Source organism: Magnolia sinica, chromosome 7 (genome assembly GCF_029962835.1).
Source record: "Magnolia sinica isolate HGM2019 chromosome 7, MsV1, whole genome shotgun sequence".
NCBI classification, from domain to species: domain Eukaryota; kingdom Viridiplantae; phylum Streptophyta; class Magnoliopsida; order Magnoliales; family Magnoliaceae; genus Magnolia; species Magnolia sinica.
In genome coordinates, this window is record NC_080579.1 from 11,560,477 (window position 1) to 11,583,123 (window position 22,647).

General features: G+C 40.8%; 1 protein-coding gene across 2 annotated transcripts in view; it reads right to left on the bottom strand.

The window, feature by feature from the left end:
* LOC131251053 (COP9 signalosome complex subunit 2) overlaps window positions 1-22,647 on the bottom strand; it is a 37,969-nt gene that overhangs the window by 4,587 nt on the left and 10,735 nt on the right. The window contains exons 2-3 of one of the 2 annotated variants that reach the window (XM_058251523.1): window positions 18,587-18,673; window positions 5,882-5,960 (exon numbers count right to left, since the gene is read on the bottom strand). In XM_058251523.1, coding sequence (XP_058107506.1) covers window positions 5,882-5,960; window positions 18,587-18,673 — 166 coding nt within the window. Of the gene's footprint in view, window positions 1-5,881; window positions 5,961-18,586; window positions 18,680-22,647 lie in introns of both variants that reach the window. The other variant, XM_058251522.1, reaches the window with a different exon arrangement.

Below are 22,647 nucleotides of genomic sequence, written 5' to 3' on the forward strand. Positions count from 1 at the left end.
GAACAATTACCGGGCCATTGCAGGCTATATTTTCAGAACAGGTGTTACAACCCCATATCATGTAATGGCTCCCACAGTTACGTAACAGCTGTTGTGTAACCATTTTTTAATGCCATGTAAAAACTACAACATTCAAGAGAAATTTGGAAAACATCCATCTCTTTTTCTTTTATTTTAAATTTTTTTAAAAAAATGGAAATAAAAAAATGAGCCATGATAGACGAAATTTTTTGAGACATTGTTTGTGGGTGTGTTCTAACAACTACACTCGAGTTTTTTCACATCAAAACACAATTTTGGTGGAGAAGTAGTGATCCAAGAGTGGAAACGGGTTGGAATGCATTCGGTGAGAAAACTTTGATTATATGCATTTTTTTAAAAAAATCAACAGATTAGGAAGAAAATAGTTGCATGATTTTCATAGATTGACATCGATATGGAGCAAGATTTTTTCGATGTTGAAGGTGGAAAAGGGAGAAATTAGGGAAATCCGAATGTCTTTCATTTTCACCCTTTACAATTGCAATTCGAGTATGGAAAATTTATATGCTGACAAGTGTAGACCGATCTACAGATTGGTCACACTTTTTTCCCAAAAATATTTTTAATATGTGTATTGAAAAGTAATGGTATTTATTGAGCCAAGAGGCCAACACAAACAAAAAGCAGACCGAAACAAACCCAAACACAAGCAGCAAATCAGGGCACCCACTCCCTAATGAACAATTTGGCCCGACCAATAGCCCCCAAGAGAGAGTTGCTTCTATTTCTGAAATAGCAGTTCTTCCTCTCACCCCACAAAGTCTAAAGAACGGCAAGCAACACCACCCTCCACCTCGACCTTCCCTCTTTCCCGGAACCACCAACATGCCATGATCAGAAGAGCCTCTATAGAGTTCAGCATCACCATCACCAAAACCTTGGGAGGAGCTTTGTAGGACCAAACAAGGCTTGTGTGGTGGCAACTCTCTCGAGCCTTCTGACTGGGATAGGAGAACTGTATGGAGAAAGCTCTTGATTTGTCTTTAAGCCAAATCTTCAAATCCTTCAGGCCTAGAGAAAGCTAGAACCCCTGCAAAAAAGAGAGGAGTCATGCCACAATTTTGAACTAAGCATCATTAAGGTTTCGCCTAAAAGGAGGGACCCACACACCTCCATCAACCCTGCCCGTGAAGCAACGGACGACCAAGCCATCTACAACAAGATAGAACCTGGCCAAACTAGAGATCTCCGAAAGAGACAAGGACTCCCGAATCTAGGCATCTTCCTATAATATGACCTGTGTCACATCCCCAACGGTGAATCCCTCGCCTTCAAACACTTTGCTAGCAAAATGAGCAACTACCTTCCAAACATTTGGTGCAAGGCACAAGGAAGAATCCTTAGCCCACCATCCCTTAGAGGAGGTGCTATATTTTCAACAATGATGATTCTCCAAAAACTATCCTCTTCCACCTTGAATCTCCACACCCACTTCCCCAATAAGGCCGAGTTAACATCTTCTAGCCTTCTAATAACTGCACCTCCATCATCATAAGGCTTGCACACCTCCCTCCACTCTAGCAAGTGACATTTACCCTTGGTCACTCCACCTTGCCAGAGATAGTCCCTTTTCAACCCATCAATCCTCGACAAAACCGATTTCGGGCAATGGACCAACGACATGAAGTACATGGAGAGGTTAGAGAGGGCAAACTTGATGAGAATGATTTTGCCACCAATGGAAAGAAGCCTACTCTTCCAAGGCGAAAGCTTCCTCTCCATTCTCTCGATCACCTTGTCCCACAAGTGCTTAGCGAGCTTGCCAACACAAAGAGGGAGACCGAGATACGAAGCGGGGAGAGACCCAGCCCAGCATCCAAAAATTTTGACCAACCTAGCGACTTCCTTAACCAAGTGGCTCCTGAGAATCCCACTCTAGGCTAAATTAACTCTCAACCCCAACACCACCTCAAAGCACCTGGCGATCTTCCTAAGATTGCCCACCATGGCGCCATCTACCTCGCAAAAGAAGTGTCATCAGCAAAATGGAGATGGCAATATGCTAATCCACGTTTTCCACTCAAACCCCTGAAAACAAGGCCTACTGACCAACCCTTGCTCAACATCCTATTGAGGGCTTCAAAGACAACAAAAAACAAGAAGAGAGAGAGGGATCTCCCCGATGAAAGCCCCTCAAAGCTTTGAAAAAGCTAAAAAGGGAGCAATTTATGAGAACAAAGAACTTCACTGACAAGATGAAAGCTTGGATCCATTGCCTCCACTTCGCCCCACCCCAATCAATCTAGCATGTAATCGAGGAAAGACCAATCAACATAGTTGTAAGCCTTCTCTAAGTCAAGTTTACAAATCATTCCCTGATAGCACGAGTCAAGGCACTTGTGAGTGATCAACACACTGTCAAGGATCTGTCTAGCGAAGATGAATGTGCTTTGGGGAGGGGAGATAACCTTGGGAGCATAACTCTAAATCTTTGGGCCGAAATCTTAGCAATGATTTTATGCGAGCTGTCGATGAACCTAATGGGCCTTGAATCTTCCAGGCACTCAGCACCTTCAAGTTTCGAAATTAGAGATATGAAGGAATTCCCCACCTCTAGCAGAAGATAGCTAGAGTTGAAGAATTCAGCAATGAAGCACAGCAGATCCAACCTAATCATCTCCCAAAAAATCTAAAAGAAGGTCAAAAGAAACGAAATCTGGCCCAGGAGTTCTATCCTAACCAAGAGCCATCATTGCAACTTTAACTGCCCCCTCCCGAACTGGCCTTTCAAGAACATCAGCATCCTCAATTGACCATGTTATCAAGACTCGGCCAAACCCACTTCTCTCTCGAAAATAAGTTCGAGTAGAAAATAACGATGGCTTCACAAATCTGGCTTTTGTTGTCGATTCTCTTGCCATCCATCAAGAGTGAGGAGATTTTGTTGGACAGGCATGAGCATTGGCAATCCTATTAAAGAACTTTATATTCTTGTCTCCTTCCTTGGACCAAGTGGCACTAAAACGACAACACCACTTGATCTCCTCCTCTTTTAGCCTATTACCATACTCAGCAAATAGCTTTTCCTTGTTAACTTTCTTATCTACCACCAGCACCCCTCCTTCCGCCTTAACATCCAGCTCTTGGATCTCCGGCAGGATAGTCCATCTCTTACTTCCACTGCCTAAACACTTCTTTCTTCCACGCCTTGAAGTTTGGCTTTAAGCATGTTCAACTTCTGGAAGAGCCTGAAACCAAGTCTTAAAAACCCTCCACTTCGAGCTAAGCCAATTCAAACCACAAGAGCTTAGGACCCCAATCTACTTCATCAACTTCGACGACGACGAGGCAATGATTGTAAACTGGCCTGGGGAGGCCCCTTTGACGCATCATGGGAAACTTTTGCACCCACCAAGGAGACCAGAAATCTATCCAGCTTGGGCATGGTGGGGCTCTCTTGGCTATTAAACCAAGTGAACTCGACTCCTCACGATGGCAGATCCACCAACACATGCTTTTAAACCCAAACCAAGAAGCCTTACCGCAGTTGCTGGTGCAATCTCCGATTAGCTTCTCGTGATAGAACCGAACCACATTGAAATCTCCACCCACACACCATGGAGCTGCCATCTATCAAAGACAATAGACAATTCCTCCCACAAAAGCGGCTGGAGAGCCAGTTGGTTCGGACAAGTAGACCCCAGAGAAGACCCACTTAAAACCATAGGAAGACTCTTAGAACCACTGGATTAAAAAAAAAAAAATCACTCAATTACACGTCCCCGTCGAGTCGGGTGGACCTTTTTCTTTTGAAAATTAATTTAAAAAATTAAATGCATATTAAAAATACATTGAAATACATACAACGATATGACAACAAGAAGATGTATCCAGGATACTCATATGGGTATGAAGATCCACAGCCGCAACTAGCGGTGACAGTTACGATCTCAACTCAATATCCACTTATGGGCATTATGGTGCAGTTTAGTGAGGATCAGAACCAGATATGCTAGGGATTACAACAGGCTGGCATTATCAACCCATCAGTTGGGCACATTACTAACATTATGTGGAGCGACAATACTATGGCTGCTCCACCTGGGAGTGGGGCGATTACTTGCAAGTGCCTCGCAACTCCATGTGGATGTAAGTCAAGGTGCTTTTTTGGTTCCCTTTTTTTTTGGTGTTTGTGTGTGTGTTATCACTTGTATTGTGTGAGATTTGAATGATATGATCTCATTTTCGATATCACTGCATTGTTTTTGTTTGATAGGGAATGGTTTGGTCCCTAAATCATGAAAAACTGTTATGCATAGTTATTTTGAGTTCTAAGTGTGTAATCATATGTATTTTACACTCAGGGTTTCGCTGAAAACTCCCATCGTTTTCCAAAGTTTCCCCATGTTTCTCTCAGACTGCAATATGTTATGTGATCCAATGTTTTCAATATCGGCCGATATATTCCACGATATATCTTGTATCCCACCTTTGCGATACGAAACGCATAGGTAGTGCCGATATATCCCACATGTTCAATCCGGTGAAAATTTTCAATTTCTAATCCATTTTTTCTTTGTTAAAATTATGTTAAATCATTATCAAATGGTTATAAATCCATTGGATCTTCATGTTTTGCATGAAAAATCACAGAGTTTGAGCTTTGATTTTGATATCCATTGGTTTTTCACGTTCTCCATGTTTTTTTTTTTGAAATTTTCCTTCAACATCAATTGAGACTAATTTCGCAGTATTTAGAGTATATGATGAAATGATCATCACATGCACTCTAATTTTGAAATTCGAGTGTAAGTGGTCCGATTTGCGAAAAATTCAAAATTTTCCCAATTTCTCCCAAATTTCTTGCAATGTTGCACTTGCAACATGAAATCAAGCACGTATAAGGGCTGATCTACTGATTTGTCAAGTCCTTATCAATTTTCAGAAAATAAAAAACATTTTTTAATTAAAAATTAATAAAATATTTTTTTTCGAAATTTTCCTTCAACCAGTTGTTAATTGAAACTAATTTCGAAGTATTTAGGAGTGTTTGATGAAATGATCATAACATACAATCTAAATGTTATGCATTCAATTTGAATATAGTTGCATTAGTTCAATTAGACAAAGCATAACTTAGGACCCTATATAAAGAAAGCCCATTATGTGCACTTCTTTTTTGAGATGTTATAATTTAAAAGCATGTGTTAAGGTCTTTTTTAACAATCCCTAAAGTTTCATTAAAAAAATTCAACCATGTTCCCAATGTTTCCCCATGTTTCCCAAAAAGTGCAATAAATTACCCGATATAAATGATATCTCGTGCGATAACCGATACATATTTGTATCCCAAGGATGCGATACATAATGCGATACCGATATTTCGAACACTGCCGTGATCTATGCAATATTTCTCCATATTTACATATCAAGGGTGTGATAAATAGTGAGTGTGATAGACTCTGCAATACCAATACATTAAACATTGCTGGTGGTAACTCTTGGAAATCCTGATTCAGTGGGTTTTGCAGGTACTTTTTCAATACAATTTGGTACAAGTGAAAATGGTTTCTCCTGGTCCTTTAGGCATCAAGGATTTGAAATGAAGTGATGGTACTCGCTCTTTTGCAAGGCAATAAAGCTTTCTTGTTACAGGTTTTTGTTGGGTCTAGGGTGGAAGATGTTTCTTTGAAAGATATGAGGTGCACAAGTCTTGGTGAAAGAAATCCTGAGGCATAGAAATCATTTGATTGGTGGAGTCCTAGTTTCATCCAGCCATGGCTGAAAGTTGTCCCATCCATCATATGATTGTGCTCATGGCTTAGTTAGCACATTCGTCATATTTAGCAGCTCCGTCATACCTATAAGGCGAACTGGACTAGCATTCTAAGAGACTCACCACTCTGCCTTCTCAGGTTCCATGTGAACTACTTCAGCAAAACCAGCAAGTGCTCCCTCTGGATCAGTTTCCACTAAACCTGCAAAAGAATGCCTCTGGAATGTTACCACAAGGAAATGAACTCAAATAATAACTCAAAGTATTGGAAATCATACCATTTAGTAACTAGTAAAAGAGAACATGAGACACCTAAAGACAGATAAATTTATTGAAACAGACTTCAACCTAAATCTTAGGGTAAAAATATAAGCATACCTAAACCAGGAAGATCAGCAAGTATAATCATAACAGTGACAAAGAATCCAACAATCTAAATATCAGCAGCCCCACAATCCCACATTAGCAGGCAATTGCTAAATGAACTGTGCAAATAAGAGGAACAATTTTATAGAAACCGAATTGGTGGTCTCCAATGAGTTCTAAATCTTGCAACAATGTTTTCCCATAATCACGAAAAGGCCCGAGATGTCCTAGTCATGGTATGCCTAATGGCTGTTACGGGGCTGTACAAGCCGTTACGTAAAGGTAATGGTGGAATCGTTTTTTTTTTTTTTTTAAGATTAAAGATGATTGATTGCATTAAACGAAAGAAAACTGGAACACAGAAAAACAAAAGATACAGAAAACAGAAAGAACAGAGAGAAGAAAAACGGAGAAAAAAACAGAAAACAGAAAAGACAAAAAAGCAGAAAAACTGAGAATGAACGATCCGCTGAGATAGCAAATCAGAACAGCACCAGCTCACGCCCATAAAAATAGCAAATCCGCGTTCTTCAGCGCGTCAACCTGCATGGCCCACTCTATCAGGGCCTTCTTCGCCTTCGAGGACACATACTGAGCATAATGGTGGAATCGTTACACATTATGGGGGTCATAAAGGCCGCCATTACAGAAAAAATGACCTGTAAAGGCCGTTACAGCCCCCGTAAAGGCCTGTTACACCCCCCGTAAAGATCGTAATGGCCTGTAACAATCCATTACAGGGCCGATATAAGTTTTTCAGGGTTTCTTTCAATTAGAGAGAGAAAGAGACTCTAACAGCCATTACGGTGGCCATGTGACGCAGGACAAGTAACCACTTGCTCTAAAAGCTCGAATTGATAGAGCGTGGCGAATCAATCTCTTTATCTCATAGCCCAAGCCCTACATCCCATGGGCCCCATATCACACGGGTTCTGCCCCACACGGTTGGGGCCCGCCTCACATAGGCCGCCCACCCCGACTGTGCCCCCGCATCCCACAGGCCACCCCACTCGAGCCCGGTGTGAAAATGCCCCTGCATTACCATAATGGCCATTACGAACAATAGTGGTTGTTGCGGCCACTGTTACCATTACGGAATACCTTGGCCCTAGTAGTCGAAAGGCTGGAGCTATTTAAGAAAACCATAATCAGCACCAGTTCCATTTCACTAAGGACCTCCTTGGATTGTGGGAAAAGAAAAGAAAATAATACTCAAGGATGTTCCATTGTTTTGACCTTTTGCGTTGTTCGGGTAGCAAACGAAATAGTGAGATTATTGTGCGTTGCACCTCAAGGGGTGGAATTGGCGGATCATTTGTTCATCCATTGCCCGTTCGTCCGGAAGGAGTGGGAGAAGTTCCTGGCATTCTTTGGTATGTCTTGGGTTATGCCAAGGTCCATCGTGTGCCTTTTTCCGGCTTGGTTAGGGGAGCGATCGGGATAAAAGAGGAAGTGACGTGGAGGTTGATTTTGATGGCTGTAATTTGAGCTACGTGGGGGGAGAGTAGGATCGAGGTGGATGTCTATAAGAGGCCTAGTTGGATGTATCAAGGCGGGTTTCATGTATTAAGGAGTTGGACCAAAGTGCTTGGCCATTGTTATCTAGGATGTAATTGCTTCAAGCCTTTTATGCTCTTTTAATAATTTAAAAAATAAAATAAAATAAAATAAAAAACAAAGGAAAAGGAAAAGGAGGAAATAGTGAGATCGGAAATAGCAATAACTGAATTTTATGAATAGTCAAATTATTTAGCAGATTGTGGTCAGCTCATGTACTGCTGAAAGTGAGAGCCATTGTTTGGCCCACCTATCTTGGTAAACTGATGAGCATGGATCGAACACCTGTTATAAAGTGGAAGACATGGTTAACCATCCCTTTCAGGGAGGTCTGGACAGTTGTATGGAAGTTGGTATGAGTTCAGTGTTCACAGATATGGTAGCTCGGGTATTTGATAGCTGGCAGGCCGCTTCATGGGGCTTAATCAGGAGTCTGCTTTGGTCTAAGGTGACTTTTGCCATGACCCGGAGTGTATGGCTATAAAGAAATAAAAGAATTTTCCATGGGAGGTCATCAAGTATGCAGGTGATGAGTAACAAGATTTTCTGCATGATTATTGAATGGGCCAAGTTGATTTGTAGGTTCAGAGGTTTTGCAATCTCAATGTTTCAAAATAGTTGGACAGCAACTATCCTTTGCAACTGGCAGAAAGTGGATGTGGGGAGCAGATGATCGGCCCCTCTGGAGGGGTGGTTCAAGACTAATTTTGATGGCTATACTTTGGGAACCCTACACCAGCTGGGATGGGTAGGACAGCGTGCCCTGATTGCTGATTTCTCGGGCGTGCCCTGATTGCTGATTTCTCGGGTCCAATTGGCATGTGTGAATCGAACCAAGTGGAGGCAGCAGCTGTTCTCCAAGCCATGAAGGTGGTGATTAGGTGCAATCTTTTTCCAGTGATTGTCGAAGGTGACTTGGCTAATGCTAAAATTCAAAATTTTGTCCCCAGCAGTTGGTGTGCTTAATTGAGGAGTAAGCTGATCTGGACAGTTCCCCAGTGGGTGATCTTTACCAGGTTGAATAGGGAAGCTAAAGCCCTAGCAAAAGCAGGCATTGGCATTGACTCCGTCTATCGTTGATAGGAGAAAATTAAATTTCTATGTTCTATTAGTACTTTTGTTTTCCTGGCTTTCTTGTTGCTCTTGTATCTTTCCTTTTGCTTTTTTCAATAAAATATTATCCTTGAAAAAAAAATCTCACACAAAAGATACCAGGGGAAATTTGTGGAGAGGAATATGAGATTTCCACTTGCAATCCAAACAAAAGCCCCCAATAATGGAATCCATAAGAATCCATGTTTTAGTAGTGCAGATGAAAACCCTAGGAATCCATCATTGAATAATCATTACACTTTTCTTTTCCCACACTCCAAACAGGCCCTAAAGGCATTAGGTGAGGTACAGCTCTGCTTGGACTGATGCTATGGATAAGTGGAAAACGGATCAAAAGCCTAGTTGTTTGACTACTCTGCATGGATGGTCGAAAATTGAATGTTGATGGCAGCTTTTCTAGAAATCCAGGCACACAGCATTGGAGGTGTCATCAATGGTGATAAAGGAACGATCAGGCTAGTACTTTCCAGCACAATTGGTAGCCTCAAACGATGGTGAATTAGAAGCTTTTTTTATCAGCAACAAATATAATTAGACCTATATTATGGGGCCTCAAGCTGGTTCATAATCTTTTATGGGTACCTGGTTATGGAGGGTGACTCCAGGAGTGTAAGCGGCAGCCTCTTGCTTGCACCATTGATTTTTTTTTCCTACGTGAGATTTTGAGCTTTAGAGTTGAAATAAATTTTAACTTTCTAAAGGGACAAAGATGGGAATCTAAAAGTATTTAAAGACTTGTGAACGCTCCTTTTGCATATGATGGGAGTCAAGTCTTCAGGGTGACAACAACAAACAACGCCCCCATCTCGAACGCTAAATGGCCGCAATCAAAGAATTTGGCAATGAAGCTAACCAAATCCCATTTTGCTCTCCCATAAGACTTGAAAGAAGGCCAGAGGAAAGCCATCCAGCCCTGGCACCTTGTCTATTCCCAAAGAGTCCATTGTTTTCTTCACCTCCACTGAGATTGGCACCTCCAAGGTCAAAACTTCCTCCTCAGATAATTGATTGAAACATAAATTGTCCAACCTAGGCTGATGCCAATCTCAGTGGCATCCCAAGGGAAGCTAACTCTTAGGCCAATAGTTTGGCCAAGGAGAGCGTGGACCGGAATTCCCTATGCTCAGATGATATATGCTACCTACCTTGATGAATAATGTCCCTTTTCTCTTTTGCTAATGAATCTTCATCGTCAATAAAATCAAAAATAAATGGTAATGTCAATCAATTGCACTAATAGATAGCTGAAATTGGGGGTGTGTGTGTGTGTGTGGGGGGGGGGGGGGGGGGAGAGGGTTGATTAAGCGTAGGTAGAAATGGAGTGTAAGCTACAGCCTCTTGCTTGCACCATTGAAATTTGTTTTCCTAAGTGAGATTTTGAGCTTTATAGTTGAAACAAATTTTAACTTTCTAAAGGGGCAAATATAGCAATCTAAAAGTATTTAAAGACTCGTGAACACTCCTTTTGCATATGATGGGAATCTATTTGAAGTCTTCATCTGAAAGTATTTAAAGACTCGTGAACACTCCTTTTGCATATGATGGGAGTCTATTTGAAGTCTTCATCTAAAAGTATTTAAAGACTCGTGAACACTCCTTTTGCATATGATGGGAGTCTAATTAAAGTCTTCAGGTTGATGACAATAAACAAATCCCCCATCTCATATGCTAAATAGGCGCAATCAAAGAATTCGGCAATGAAGCTAACCAAATCCCCTTTTGTTGTCTCCCATAAGACTTGAAAAAAGGGCAGAGGAAAGCCATTCAACCCTAGCACCTTGCCCCTTCCCAAAGAGTCCATCGCTTTCTTCACCTCATCCACTCAAATTGGCACCTCCAAGGTCAAAACTTCCTCTTCAGATAACTGATTGAAACACAAATTGTCCAACCTAGGCCAATGCCACCTTCTTTGGGCAGAAATTCATAGTAATTTACAAGCACACCACAAACCTGGTCTTGACACCTTCAAACCAACTCCTGTCGACCGAAACAAAAGAGATCTTATTTGATGTAGCCTGAACACAAGTCACTTTTGAAAGAATTCCGCGTTCTTATCACCCTCCTTCAAAACATATTGCTCTGGACAACTGCCTCCATTTTATTTATTTAAACCCCCCCACCCCCCCCAAAAAAAAGATGTTAATTCCAGCATTTAAATATCCCATCGAATTGTGTCGGGATCTTCATTCCTCCTGCACAAAACTTCTTTCCTCTAGATATTAATCTTGCCTTTTCAGCTTCCGAAAGAGCCTAAACCTGCCCTTCAACCTCAAAAGAACTCCACCATTCCTTGACCATTGAGGAAAAGCCTTCGATTTCTAGACAAAACAACCCAAGTCTGAAAGGACTAGACCCCCAATCATCCTCCACTTCCAACACGATTGAGCAATGAATCAAAAGTGGCCTTAGGAGCCCCCTTTGACACACGAGTGAAAAATTATCCACCCACTCAGACTTTAGAAACTTGTCCAATTTAGACATCAACACCTTTTACTACCCGTTTGACCACATGAACCTGACATCCCTCGTCAGCTAGTCAAACAATTGATTACTGCTAACCCAATCTAAGAAATTCCTCATACTACACATTATGCAAAACCCATTGAACTTCTCGTACGAAAATCTCGCCACGTGAAAGTCACCCCCAACACAACAAGTGCCCCGCCACCTATTACGAACCAAATCTAATTCCGACCACAAAAATGCAAGTTGACCAGGACAGGTTGGCTTATAAACCGCTGTGAAAACCATTTGAAAGTAGAGGGAAAGTCCCTAAGAAGCACAAATAGAATATCTGCCTCCCCACCATTCCTCTTTAGCCCACACCTTAGAATTCCAAATCACAACACCCCATGAAGCCCCCACTGCATCAATGGCCACCCATTCCTTGCACTTACCTCCCAACAGAGAATTAAGTATAGCCCCATCAATTGCCTTAAGCTTTTTTTCATGGAAGGATACTAATTGAGCTTTAGAACTTTTAAAAAACTCCCTGACCTAAAAACACTTCTGCCAACATCCCAAACCCGCAATGTTCCAACTGATGACCTTCATTTTTGAACCAATCTAGCCCCTTTTCCAATAGCTTCACTTCTACTACCAGCTACATGATCATGATCAATGGATGACACAATGTAACACCCCGAACATTTCGATACCCGAGTATCGAAAGTTCTCGACTATTACCATGAAATTTAACATAATATGTACATGCGTGCGATACAAATCTAACTATCCTAGCCTTACATCTATACCCCGATACGTATCTAATCCTTGAGAACAATCCTCACCCACAAATTAAGTCATCCGACCGTTGATCACGTAGTTTAATACATGTACGTTCTACTAAATTGATTCACGAATAACCCTTCGTCCATGATGATTTAGGCATAAGTTCTTTTATAAGAATTACTTAGAAATGCGCCTACAACCATGTAGACCCGTTAGATTTCACAAAACTCTTAGATCAGCAATAATTATGAAAATGCCATTAAACTAGACCCCTAAATTCTAGATCTCATGGTTCCCATGATCCGATTAACGTGAAAGTTTATATTATGCCTATATATCATATATTAACCGTACACATCGAATCTTAGCCCTTAAATCATTATCAAAATAACTCAATGGATAGATCAACCATTAACCATTGATTTTGGGGCCCATCTGATCTTTGGATATGCTTCAAATGTTGGGCTCAACCCCTTAAATTATATGGAAAGACGGATGGACGGTGTAGATTTCCTAGAAAACATCGAGGTGGATCCCACACTGACAATGGGAGCACCAGCATTCATGCACACGCGATGCACCAAACTTACCCCATGGTCAAACTAGGTTTGACCTGTGTTTTTCAAGAAAAGAGAGATTTCTCTCTAGTTCTGCCCGACTTTGATTCAAACGGACGATCGCAACTATGGTGGGTGTGGCCCACCATCAAGGACCATAGTGATGATCCGGACCATCCATCATGATGTGCGGCCCGATCAGAACCGTGGCCTCCGTGTGCATCCATGCATGCACACGTGCCTACAGTAACAGATGTAAGAAGTCTAAATGCCACATCGGATGATTAGACGACGACTGTTTTGGAGACGTTGTGGCCCACCATTCATAGCCATTCGAGAAATCCGAACCGTCCATCTCGTAGACGGAAACATGATCTATTGTATTCCCAAATCGACCAAGAAACAAGGCGTACATCGTCCCGTTTTTCTGTCCGCACACAGCGCCAGAAACCAAACAAAACTCAAACACTTCCCATAGAAAACCCAACGAGGAATCCCTAGCCCCAATCTGAGTCGTCCAAAGTCGTGAGGGAAGACTTCCGAACACACCCACGTCAGCAGAAAGGAAACAAAGAAGCAGAGGAAAGAACGGCACCCCGCCAATCGCGCCGGTCTTCATGCCACATCGCGCGGTGCAAAAAGTATTCTTCCTTTCACAGAAGATCTTGCGATCTTGCACCGACCCTTGATCTGATGGACCAGTACACGTCGGATGGCCATCTAAAATCGCTTGGAAGCCCTATCTCTGACTCTCAAGAGAATATAGGTCGGAGTTAGAATTACCGTTGGAGAACAGTCGTCTTCCTCGCATGAGTGCTAGACGGTGATGACTATTTGGTTCCAAAAACACATATCACGACCGTCCGTCCCTGGGCCGTTCAAACTGGAGACTTTCCCATCATATTGGCAGAAACGATGGGAAGATCTAGATAGGTCAGCTACGGATTGTTGTGCATAAACCAAGTGCGGAAGATGCAACCGCTTTCAACCAAGATTCCCCTTTCCGTTGAACTAAAGGCTTATAAAAGCTCGGTATTCGGTGGTGGGAAAAAACCGCCCAACTCCACGCCAACAAGGAAAGAAAGAGAGAGAGAGAGAGAGAGAGAGAGAGAGAGAGAGAGAGAAGGGAGAGAGCAATGACCAGCCCACTTGTTGGACGTATAGCAAGAAAAGAAGAGAAAAAGAAAAGAAAAGGAGGAAGAGGCAGGTGCGGGAGAGAGAAGAAGAAAGAGAGAAGGAAGAACGCCGAGGTCTGTCGAGTAGCCGGCTAATCTGGTTCGGATCCAACCAGCCACTCCTAACTTACTTCCCTTCTTTTCTTTTCTTTCCTTTACGTTCTAAAGTTTCGTTGATAGGTTCCAGCTACAAGAACAAGCTGACTCCATCATAGGATGGGACCAAAACTAATAGGTTGGAGCTTATTGATACCTAAACTATCTAGAATATAATTTGAACCAGGTGAATTAAAGTAGAAGACGATACGACAACATAAGGTGAGGGTTTTATCTTTTAAGCTTACACTAATTTAAGTTGTTATATTTATCCTATCTTTTACAAGCATTCCTGTTATTTCATCTTACCTTTTACATGCCTTCATGTTATTTTATTTTGCCTTTTACATGCCTTCATATTACTCTGAATCTTCCCTCCAATTATAGGTTTTACCATCAATTATTTGCCTTTAGCTTACAGTATAACGTTGATTACAAGTGATCTTTCTTAATTTATGTGGAGCCATGGATACAGGCCTTGCCCTTGCCTTGTCAAATTTATTGAGTTGGCTCTACCACTCTCCTTATTATTGAATCGGCCATTACTGCTCTTCTATTTGTTGAGTTAGCCATTGCTACTCATCTTTTATTGAGTTGACCATTGTCACTCTCCTATTTGTTATGTTGGCCATTGCCATTGTTTGAGTTGACCATTGTCACTCTTCTCTTTATTATATTGGCCTTTTTCTATTTATCTTTAAAGCTATTCCAAAACCCCCATGATTCAGTTTGTATTCTCTATAAGTGCAAGCGACGTGGTCAAATGTATCACAACTAGTGATTCAAATAATCTATATGGGCATAATGCGCTCTGGGTAGAGATCCTCTTGGTCGTCACGTAATTCCATGGGTTTTGGGTAGTGGTGCACAAATCGATGTGTAATTCGCAAACGCAGTGTCACATCACTGCTGGGATTGGATGTCACAAATAGTCGCTCCATGAATAAATCATGTCACGTAAATCATTCGACTCATGTATTGTGCGCCTTGAGGTGTTCACGTAAATCCATGGTAGCATCAGACATGCCGGCGAATATCCGTATAGTGAGAGTGTGGTTGAGCCAGATATCATGACATTGTTTTCCACATTGTGATGATCACTACATATGATGAGCCGCACACGCTTTGCTAGGCATGCATCTCGTGTAGGCTGTTTGCGCATGCTGATACCCTCGTATTAGTGGAGTATGGGACATATCAGACCCTTACAATTACTTTTATGAATCTCTTGAATTATTGTTAAACTTAAAGGATAACCATCACTATGAGTAGGGCATTGACCCTCTCCCAACCGTACAGATGATGCAGGTGATGTAAGATTGAAGACCTAGAGGACCATCTCCTTATGGAAGATTATACTAAAATAATATGAAGATAGTTTTATAAATTAATTTTATACTTCCGCTACGAACTCTGATAATGTAACAAACTCCCATTGAGAGGGCACTTGATATTTTATTGAATTCTTTTAATAATAGTGACAGTTGATTTTATTCTCGTGAATGATTACCTTCATGAATGTAACTGGAAGTGATCTAAATGGAAAAAAAATGGTGCGATTTTTAAAGCATCCAAGTTTCACATTATTAACACAGTTTCCTCAAGCACGAGTATAAACTCTAGCCGTGAAAATTCGGGATGTTACAAGCCCTATCAATTTTGTGTCCTTTTAGAGACTTCTGGATAACTCTCTAAGCAACGATTTTTGCCTTCTAGACCCCTCTTCCATAAATTGAAACAAAGGAATAACATCTTCATCACAGTCACCAAAAGTAACACCTACCATTCTCCCTACATGTCCCACTTCATGCTTCAAGTCATGGATAGATGTTTGCCTAACCCAATCTTGGACAAACCCCCCTCTGTCAATTAAGCAACCACCTTCTTTCCCTATCTTTGTATCTAAACCAGAGACCACCTACATTGGCAAAACATCCATGGCAACTAAAAACTCTTCGCTAGTGACTAGGGCCATTAGCACCAAAAGAGGAGAAACATTGGGAGAACTGGAAGAGGGTTCCCATGAAAAGACAATATGAACCAAAGACTTGTCAGGTTGATGATGATATGACGATCACAAGTGTCCCTCAATGGGTCTAAACAGGAGGTTGAGCTCCACAACCAATGATACTCCCCTATCCTATCCATCTCTGTGCTACGCTTTGAGTCTTCGAGGCTTGGCTGCACAACTATGGTCAGAAGGCAATAGTGAAAATTGCACAGGCCGTCTAGATAGAGAGAAAAATGCCCGCATGTGTGGTGCAGGACAATTTAACCACTTGCTCTAAAAGCTCGAACTGATAGAGCATGTCGAATCAATCCCTTTATCGCATAGCCCAAGCCCCACATCCATGGGTTAGGTCCTCGGCCGAACCCTCCTCGTGGGCCCCAAATCACATGGGTTCCGCGGGCCGCCCACCCTGAGTGTGCCCTCGCATCCCATAGGCCACCCCACTCGAGCCTGGTGTGAAAATGCCCCTACATTAATCACCCCCGGTGAGGAGTCTCGAACACGAGACCTCTCACTCTAATACCAATTTGATGCAGGACAATTAACCACTTGCTCTAAAAGCTCGAACTAATAGATCATGGTGAATCGATCCCTTTATCTCATAGCCCAAGCCCTACATCCGTGGGTTAAGTCCTCGACCGAACCCTCCTCGTGGGCCACAAATCCATGGGTTCTGCCCCCTCATGGGCCCCAAATCACATGGGTTCGCCTCACACGAGCCACCCGCTTCACACAGGTCCCAAATCACATGGGTTCCGTGGGCCGCCCACCCCGAGTATGCCCCCGCATCCCACGGGCCACCCCACTGGAGCCCGGTGTGATAATGCCCCCGCATTAATGGGCCTCACCTTGGGGGTCCAAGCACGCCCCACAAGACACCCCCCCTCTCACACATGAAAGTGAGATCACATGAACGCCCTCATATGGCACGCACATGAGAGAATGGAGTTACAGCCGTGAACCAAACCCAGCTCGAGTTATCAAAATCGTGGCAATTTTAGGAGTCATGGCCCTTCACCTACCCCCTACTTTCAACCGCAGTTAGACACATTTCAATTTTAGGATAGATGTTCTCCTCCTTGCTTATCATTTCTCGATCAATTTCAAAAGGCATCGGAACCACAAGCTCGCCTGATTGAACATTTAAATTTTCATATTGATCAGGTTGTGTGGAAAACTTGGATGCAGAAAGGGCTTGAGTTTTAGTTCATGACTCTTCAACAAGAATTGAAGGGGGTTTCTTCCCCCACATCGTTAACCCCACATCGTTATGGGTCTAACTTCGCCAGTTAGATTAGAGTCTAGTGGTGTATGCAACAATAGATAGTAGAATCATGTGATTTTTTAACATTGCTTTCTAATGTCTTTTAGTAGTATATGAAGCGTGCTAGGCCTAAGGTCACAAGTTAGATTAAAGTTTAGTAGCGTATGCAACGTTAGATCGTACGATCATATGATTTCTGACCATCACTTTCCATTAACTTTTTGTAATATATGAAGCATGGAATTGATGATGCGTGCAACCAAGCAGTCATCCGTAATACAAGATTCTTGAATTTGGTACACTCAGGCACATAATGTTTGATTTATCTTTATTGTCAGCTGACTGGGATGAGCACAATGGGCCTGTGATTATTCCTGAACTTCCAGGTTGTGTGGGGTTTCATGAGGAAGAGCAAAATGCTAGATTCTCCACTTTTTTTATGCATATACCAAGATAGTTAACCAAGGGATTATAGTAATGTCTCAAAGAGAGCAATCATGCATCCGTTCTTCCATTTGGGAGTAGAAGGTGCAATCATTAATGAAATAGAGGGAGTAGTGCAATAGTGACTTCCGCTTAGCGTAGGTGCAAGACGTCAACTTCCCAGCAGCATACCCGCAGCCTGCTGGTTGCTTGAAGCCGAATTTTGATGGCAACAATAAAAGGAAATGCTAAAAGCTAGATGATTTTGCAGGCACTATTTGAAACAATAAACAGCCATCATTTGGGTGAATCAAGTAGGGATGCAAACTCATTAGGAAGGTGTTTCAAATCTCTAGAACGGGATCGATTTACTAGTTGAAAGTTTGAAACACCTGACTAATGGAGCCCTCACCCTACATGACAGTTATTTTTCCAGACACCAAACAAAATAGCAACACATTCTTTTTCTCTTCCATTAATCTTTCATCATAAAGCAAATTCCTTGGCAAAAGAAGGAAAGGGTCTAATGTACTTAAGACTTGGGATTTTATGCCTAAAAGCTCTATACTATTATAAACTCATTCTTCTAAGGTGTTTCAACTCTATAGAATGGGATCAATTTAGTTGGCTTATTAAAGGGGGTCCTCACCCTTCATGGCAGTTAATTTTCCCAGATACCAAAAAAAAAGGGGCAACATATTCTTTTTCTCTTGAATTAATCTTTCAAAATAAAGCAAATTCCTTGGCAAATAAAGAAAAGGGATAAATGTACTAATGACTTGGGATTTTATGCCTGAAAGCTCTATCCAATTATGAACTTGTTCTTCTCTATCCAATTATGAACTCGTTCTTCTAACAAGCTATGCTTTCTATAATGGAAAAGATTTATTTTTTTTTTTTAAAGGAAAAGACACAAAGCACTATTTTTGGCAGCATATAATATAATTGATTTATCCAACTCATCACCAATACCACTTCACAAATCCTTCATAGCTTAAATTTCAACATGACATGGTAAAAGGCCTTCAGAAGTACCTTTGGAGTTGTAGTACTGGTTCTCGATATCGACATCCTGCTCCTCGGGTTCCTCCTCAGAGTACTCGAACCCATAATCCTCCATATCTGCATCTAATGCCACCAATCAAGGGGAAAAAAGTTCTCAAAAACTATGATCTTCTTGTAGTAAAAGAATAGCTTTATAAGAAGAAGTATCAGCAGAAATTTTAAGCCAAAGTAAGCAAGAAAATAAGCCATATCAAGTAATTCGAAACCTCAAATCCCCAAAAAGATTATACTATTGTAATAAAGGAGTAATAGAACACATAACCAACCATTACCCAAACAAGGTCTCCTTCCCTCCCTCTCTGAAAACATACAAGGTTGAGTTCTCTATCAATGACTAATATGGAACTTCCCTTCTGCACATGAAGTTAGTTTGTGTAGGGCCCATGATTAGGTTGTCCAAATTCCAAACGATTTATCTGATTCCCTCCATCAGGCAACATCCCCAGATCTCCCAAATCATAAGATTCTAGTCACCCAACCTTCGGCTTTTTCCATTGAATGTGGATTATTGGTTTACTTTTTCTTAACCATCCATGTGCATGCCAAAAAAGGGAAGGTTATCAATTACCATTGTCCAATTGAGGAGATTGTTTCGGCATAGCTATCCATGATGGGAGCCACATGTACCACTTACGTACAACTTACGTGCACAATAGGGTATTTTCCTATTAGTCACCAATAGAGAAATGGATCCATACAAATTTGCCAGCATGAGGGCATGTATCTGTGTATCTACCACGCTAATAAAAATAAAAGTGTAAATTCCAAAATAAATAAATAAACCGCTAGCCACTAAAAATGCAACCAGAAATTTAGTGTGTATATGTGATGCAATCAGATAACTTGTTGACTGCAATCAACTCATTGAGTTGATTGCAATCAACCTATGTAATAGACTATTTGATAGCGCTTGACCGTAATCAACCTATCTAATAGTCTATTATATGTGATGTAATCAGATAACTTGTTGACAGCAATCAACTCATTCGGTTGATTGTAATCAATCCATGTAATAGACTATTTGATAGCGCATGATTGTAATCAACCTACGTAATAGTCTATGACAAAGCGCCTGTGGGAGTAATGTGCTTTCATTGCCAATCCCAAGCTGGGATTAGGGAGGAGGGTTGTGTTAGGTTGGCAGCCAACATCAAAACTTTGCCATTACTTTCATCATGAATCCGAACGATATGACATTCCAAACGCATGCTAGGGCATTCCTTGTAAGTGACACGCTGCATCGGAACTCAGGTGCAATGAGAAATGGGCAAGGGTTGGCTAACGCATCCCCCAGAAGCAACGCGCCACAACAACGCCCGGTTGCTATGAAAAGTAAACGAGGATTCGCATGCCATTCTGGATGTGCGTGAGTCAAGGCATCCCGTATCGGTATTGGTTGGCGTAACGGTGCCCTCCGATACCGATACGGATACGGGGGTGTAACGGCCCGTAACGGTGCAAAAAAAAAAAAAAAAAAAGCCAAAAAAAGCCAAAAAAAAATGAAATAATATGGATTAAATCCAGAATATTCTAAACATTCCAAATATGCATTCATTTATAAATTGGAACATGTTTATGGTGGTGTAATGGTCCACTCTTTGGTGAGAAGTTGTATCGGACTGTCTGAAGAATTTATGAACCAAACAACCTGGATTTGACTGCAAACTCATATATTTAATTTTCTAACTATCAACTATCAATGATAGATATATGAGAATGAATGTAATATGAAAATATCTTACATGTGTAGGTGTTTGCAATTATTTTTTATAATTCATAAAAAAATATAAAATGACAATAACAATCTGTAAAATGAACATTAACATGTTCTACTATGATTAACACATTCTATTCTACCATTAAAACATCAAAACATTCAATAAAAAATAATTTTTCAAATTTTTAAAAAAAAAAAAAATGGTCGAAAATAGTGCGTAAATAGAAAAAATATTAGAAAAAAATATAAAATGATAACAACAATCTGTAAAATGGACATTAATATCTTCTATTATGATTAACACATCATATTCTACCATTAAAACAGCAGAACATTGAATAAAAAGTATAAATACCTATTTTTGAGGAATTTCTGGAAAATGGCCCACAGAGATTTGAATCAAGAAAATCCTTAATATAAGTTGTTTTTATTTGTAATATCAAGCTAAGAGTAGTCGAAAATAGTTATAGAATGATTTAGGAAGAATTTAGAAGAAAGAAGTTTCAAAAAAAGTGAAAAAACAGACCTTAAAAAGCACAAAAAAAGGCCATTTTTTGACCGTTACGCCCCGTAACGGCCATTACGGCTACAGAATCCGGAGGGGGGGGGTGACCGTTACGGCCCCGTATCGCATAACGGCCATGGTCGTTACCGATACATATTAGCCGACACGCCCGTATCGTAACGGATACGGGACACCCTGGCGTGAGTGAAGAAGCTAGTCTAGGAGAATAGTGTTCATCTTACCAAATGGAATATAGGAACACTATTGAGTATGAAGTTAGCAAATAACGATCAAACAAAGGAGAGTTAGCATACATTGAGCTCAAATACCAAGTGGAAAGGGGCCATATTGGTATATACAAAAAGATAATAATAGAAATGGGTAGGGATAGTGGCAGACAGATGTAAAGGATGAAGTTGTAAATGTTAAGCGAGTAAGTGACAGGATTTTATTAATAAAACTTGTGCTGGGAGAGGAGATAATCAATGTTATAAGTGCATATCTTGTCACAGGTAGGGTTAAGGGATAGAATCAAGAGTCAATTCTAGGAGGTTACGGATGTACTAATGTAAGGAATTCCGAAGGAAGAGAGGATATATGTGGAAGGATACTTAAATGGTCATGTAGGAAAGAGAGTAGAGGATATGAGAGTGCATGGGGGATATGGTCTTGAGAGAAGGAATGAGATCAGGGTGGTGTCCTTAATTTTGTCACTATGGCATACAATCTAGCTCTAACAAAACACATACTTTAAAAAGAAAGATGGACATTTAATAACTTCTACAAGTAAATCATATACGGGCCGAATAGATTTCCTTATACTTGGGACAACAAAACAATCAATATGTAAGGATGCAAGCTTGTACCAGGAGAGAGCTTGACCGTGCAACATTGCTTAAAGGTTAAGGATGTTTGTATTAAGAGATGGAAGAAAAATTAATTGGCATCCAAAAATGAGGTGGTGGAATTTAAAATGAGAGAAAACAATGTTATTCAAATTAATAGGAGGAGAGTCGCATGCCGAGGAAGTAGTTAATGTTTGCGGAGTGAGATGGTTGAGTGCATTAGGAAAGTGGCAAAAGACGTTTATGAGCATCCAGAGGGAAAAACCACTCGCGTAAGGAAAGTTGGTGGTGAAATGACAATGTCAAAAAGCTACTAATAAGAAACATTCATGTTTCAAAACCTAAGAAGGAACTAGAAACGATGAAAATTTAGAACAATATAAAAATGCCTAAAAGATTGCCAAGAAAGTATCGAGAGGGGCTAAACTTAAGGTTTATAATAATCTTTACAATGGAATGGGGATGAAAGAAGGTGAGAAAGATATCTTCAAACTTGTAAAAATGAGAGAAAGATGCATTAAGAACAATTTACCAGAGAGTTCTAGTCACGGGCAATGACATCAATGTAAGGCAAGGAAGCTATTTTCAGAACTTGTTAAATGATAACCACTTTGGGGGAATACGAAAGACGGAACCAAAAATCCAGATGACATAGTAGACCATAAATGTTTTCGAAGGGTTAGGATATCTACAGTGAAAGAAGCTTTGAGAAAGATGAAAATGGGAAAGGCATTCAGACCAGATGGTATACCGATAAAGGTTTAAAAGTGCATGGGAGATGTTGGGTAAATTTTGGTTGAAAAAGTTGTATAACAAGATTGTGAGATCGAAGAAAATGTTGTGGTACCTATTTATAATAATAAAGGAGACATACGGAGTTGCACTATCATGGAATTAAACTTATGAGCCATATTATGAAAATTTGGAAGAGAGTAATTAAGCAAAGACTAAGGCATGAGACAAA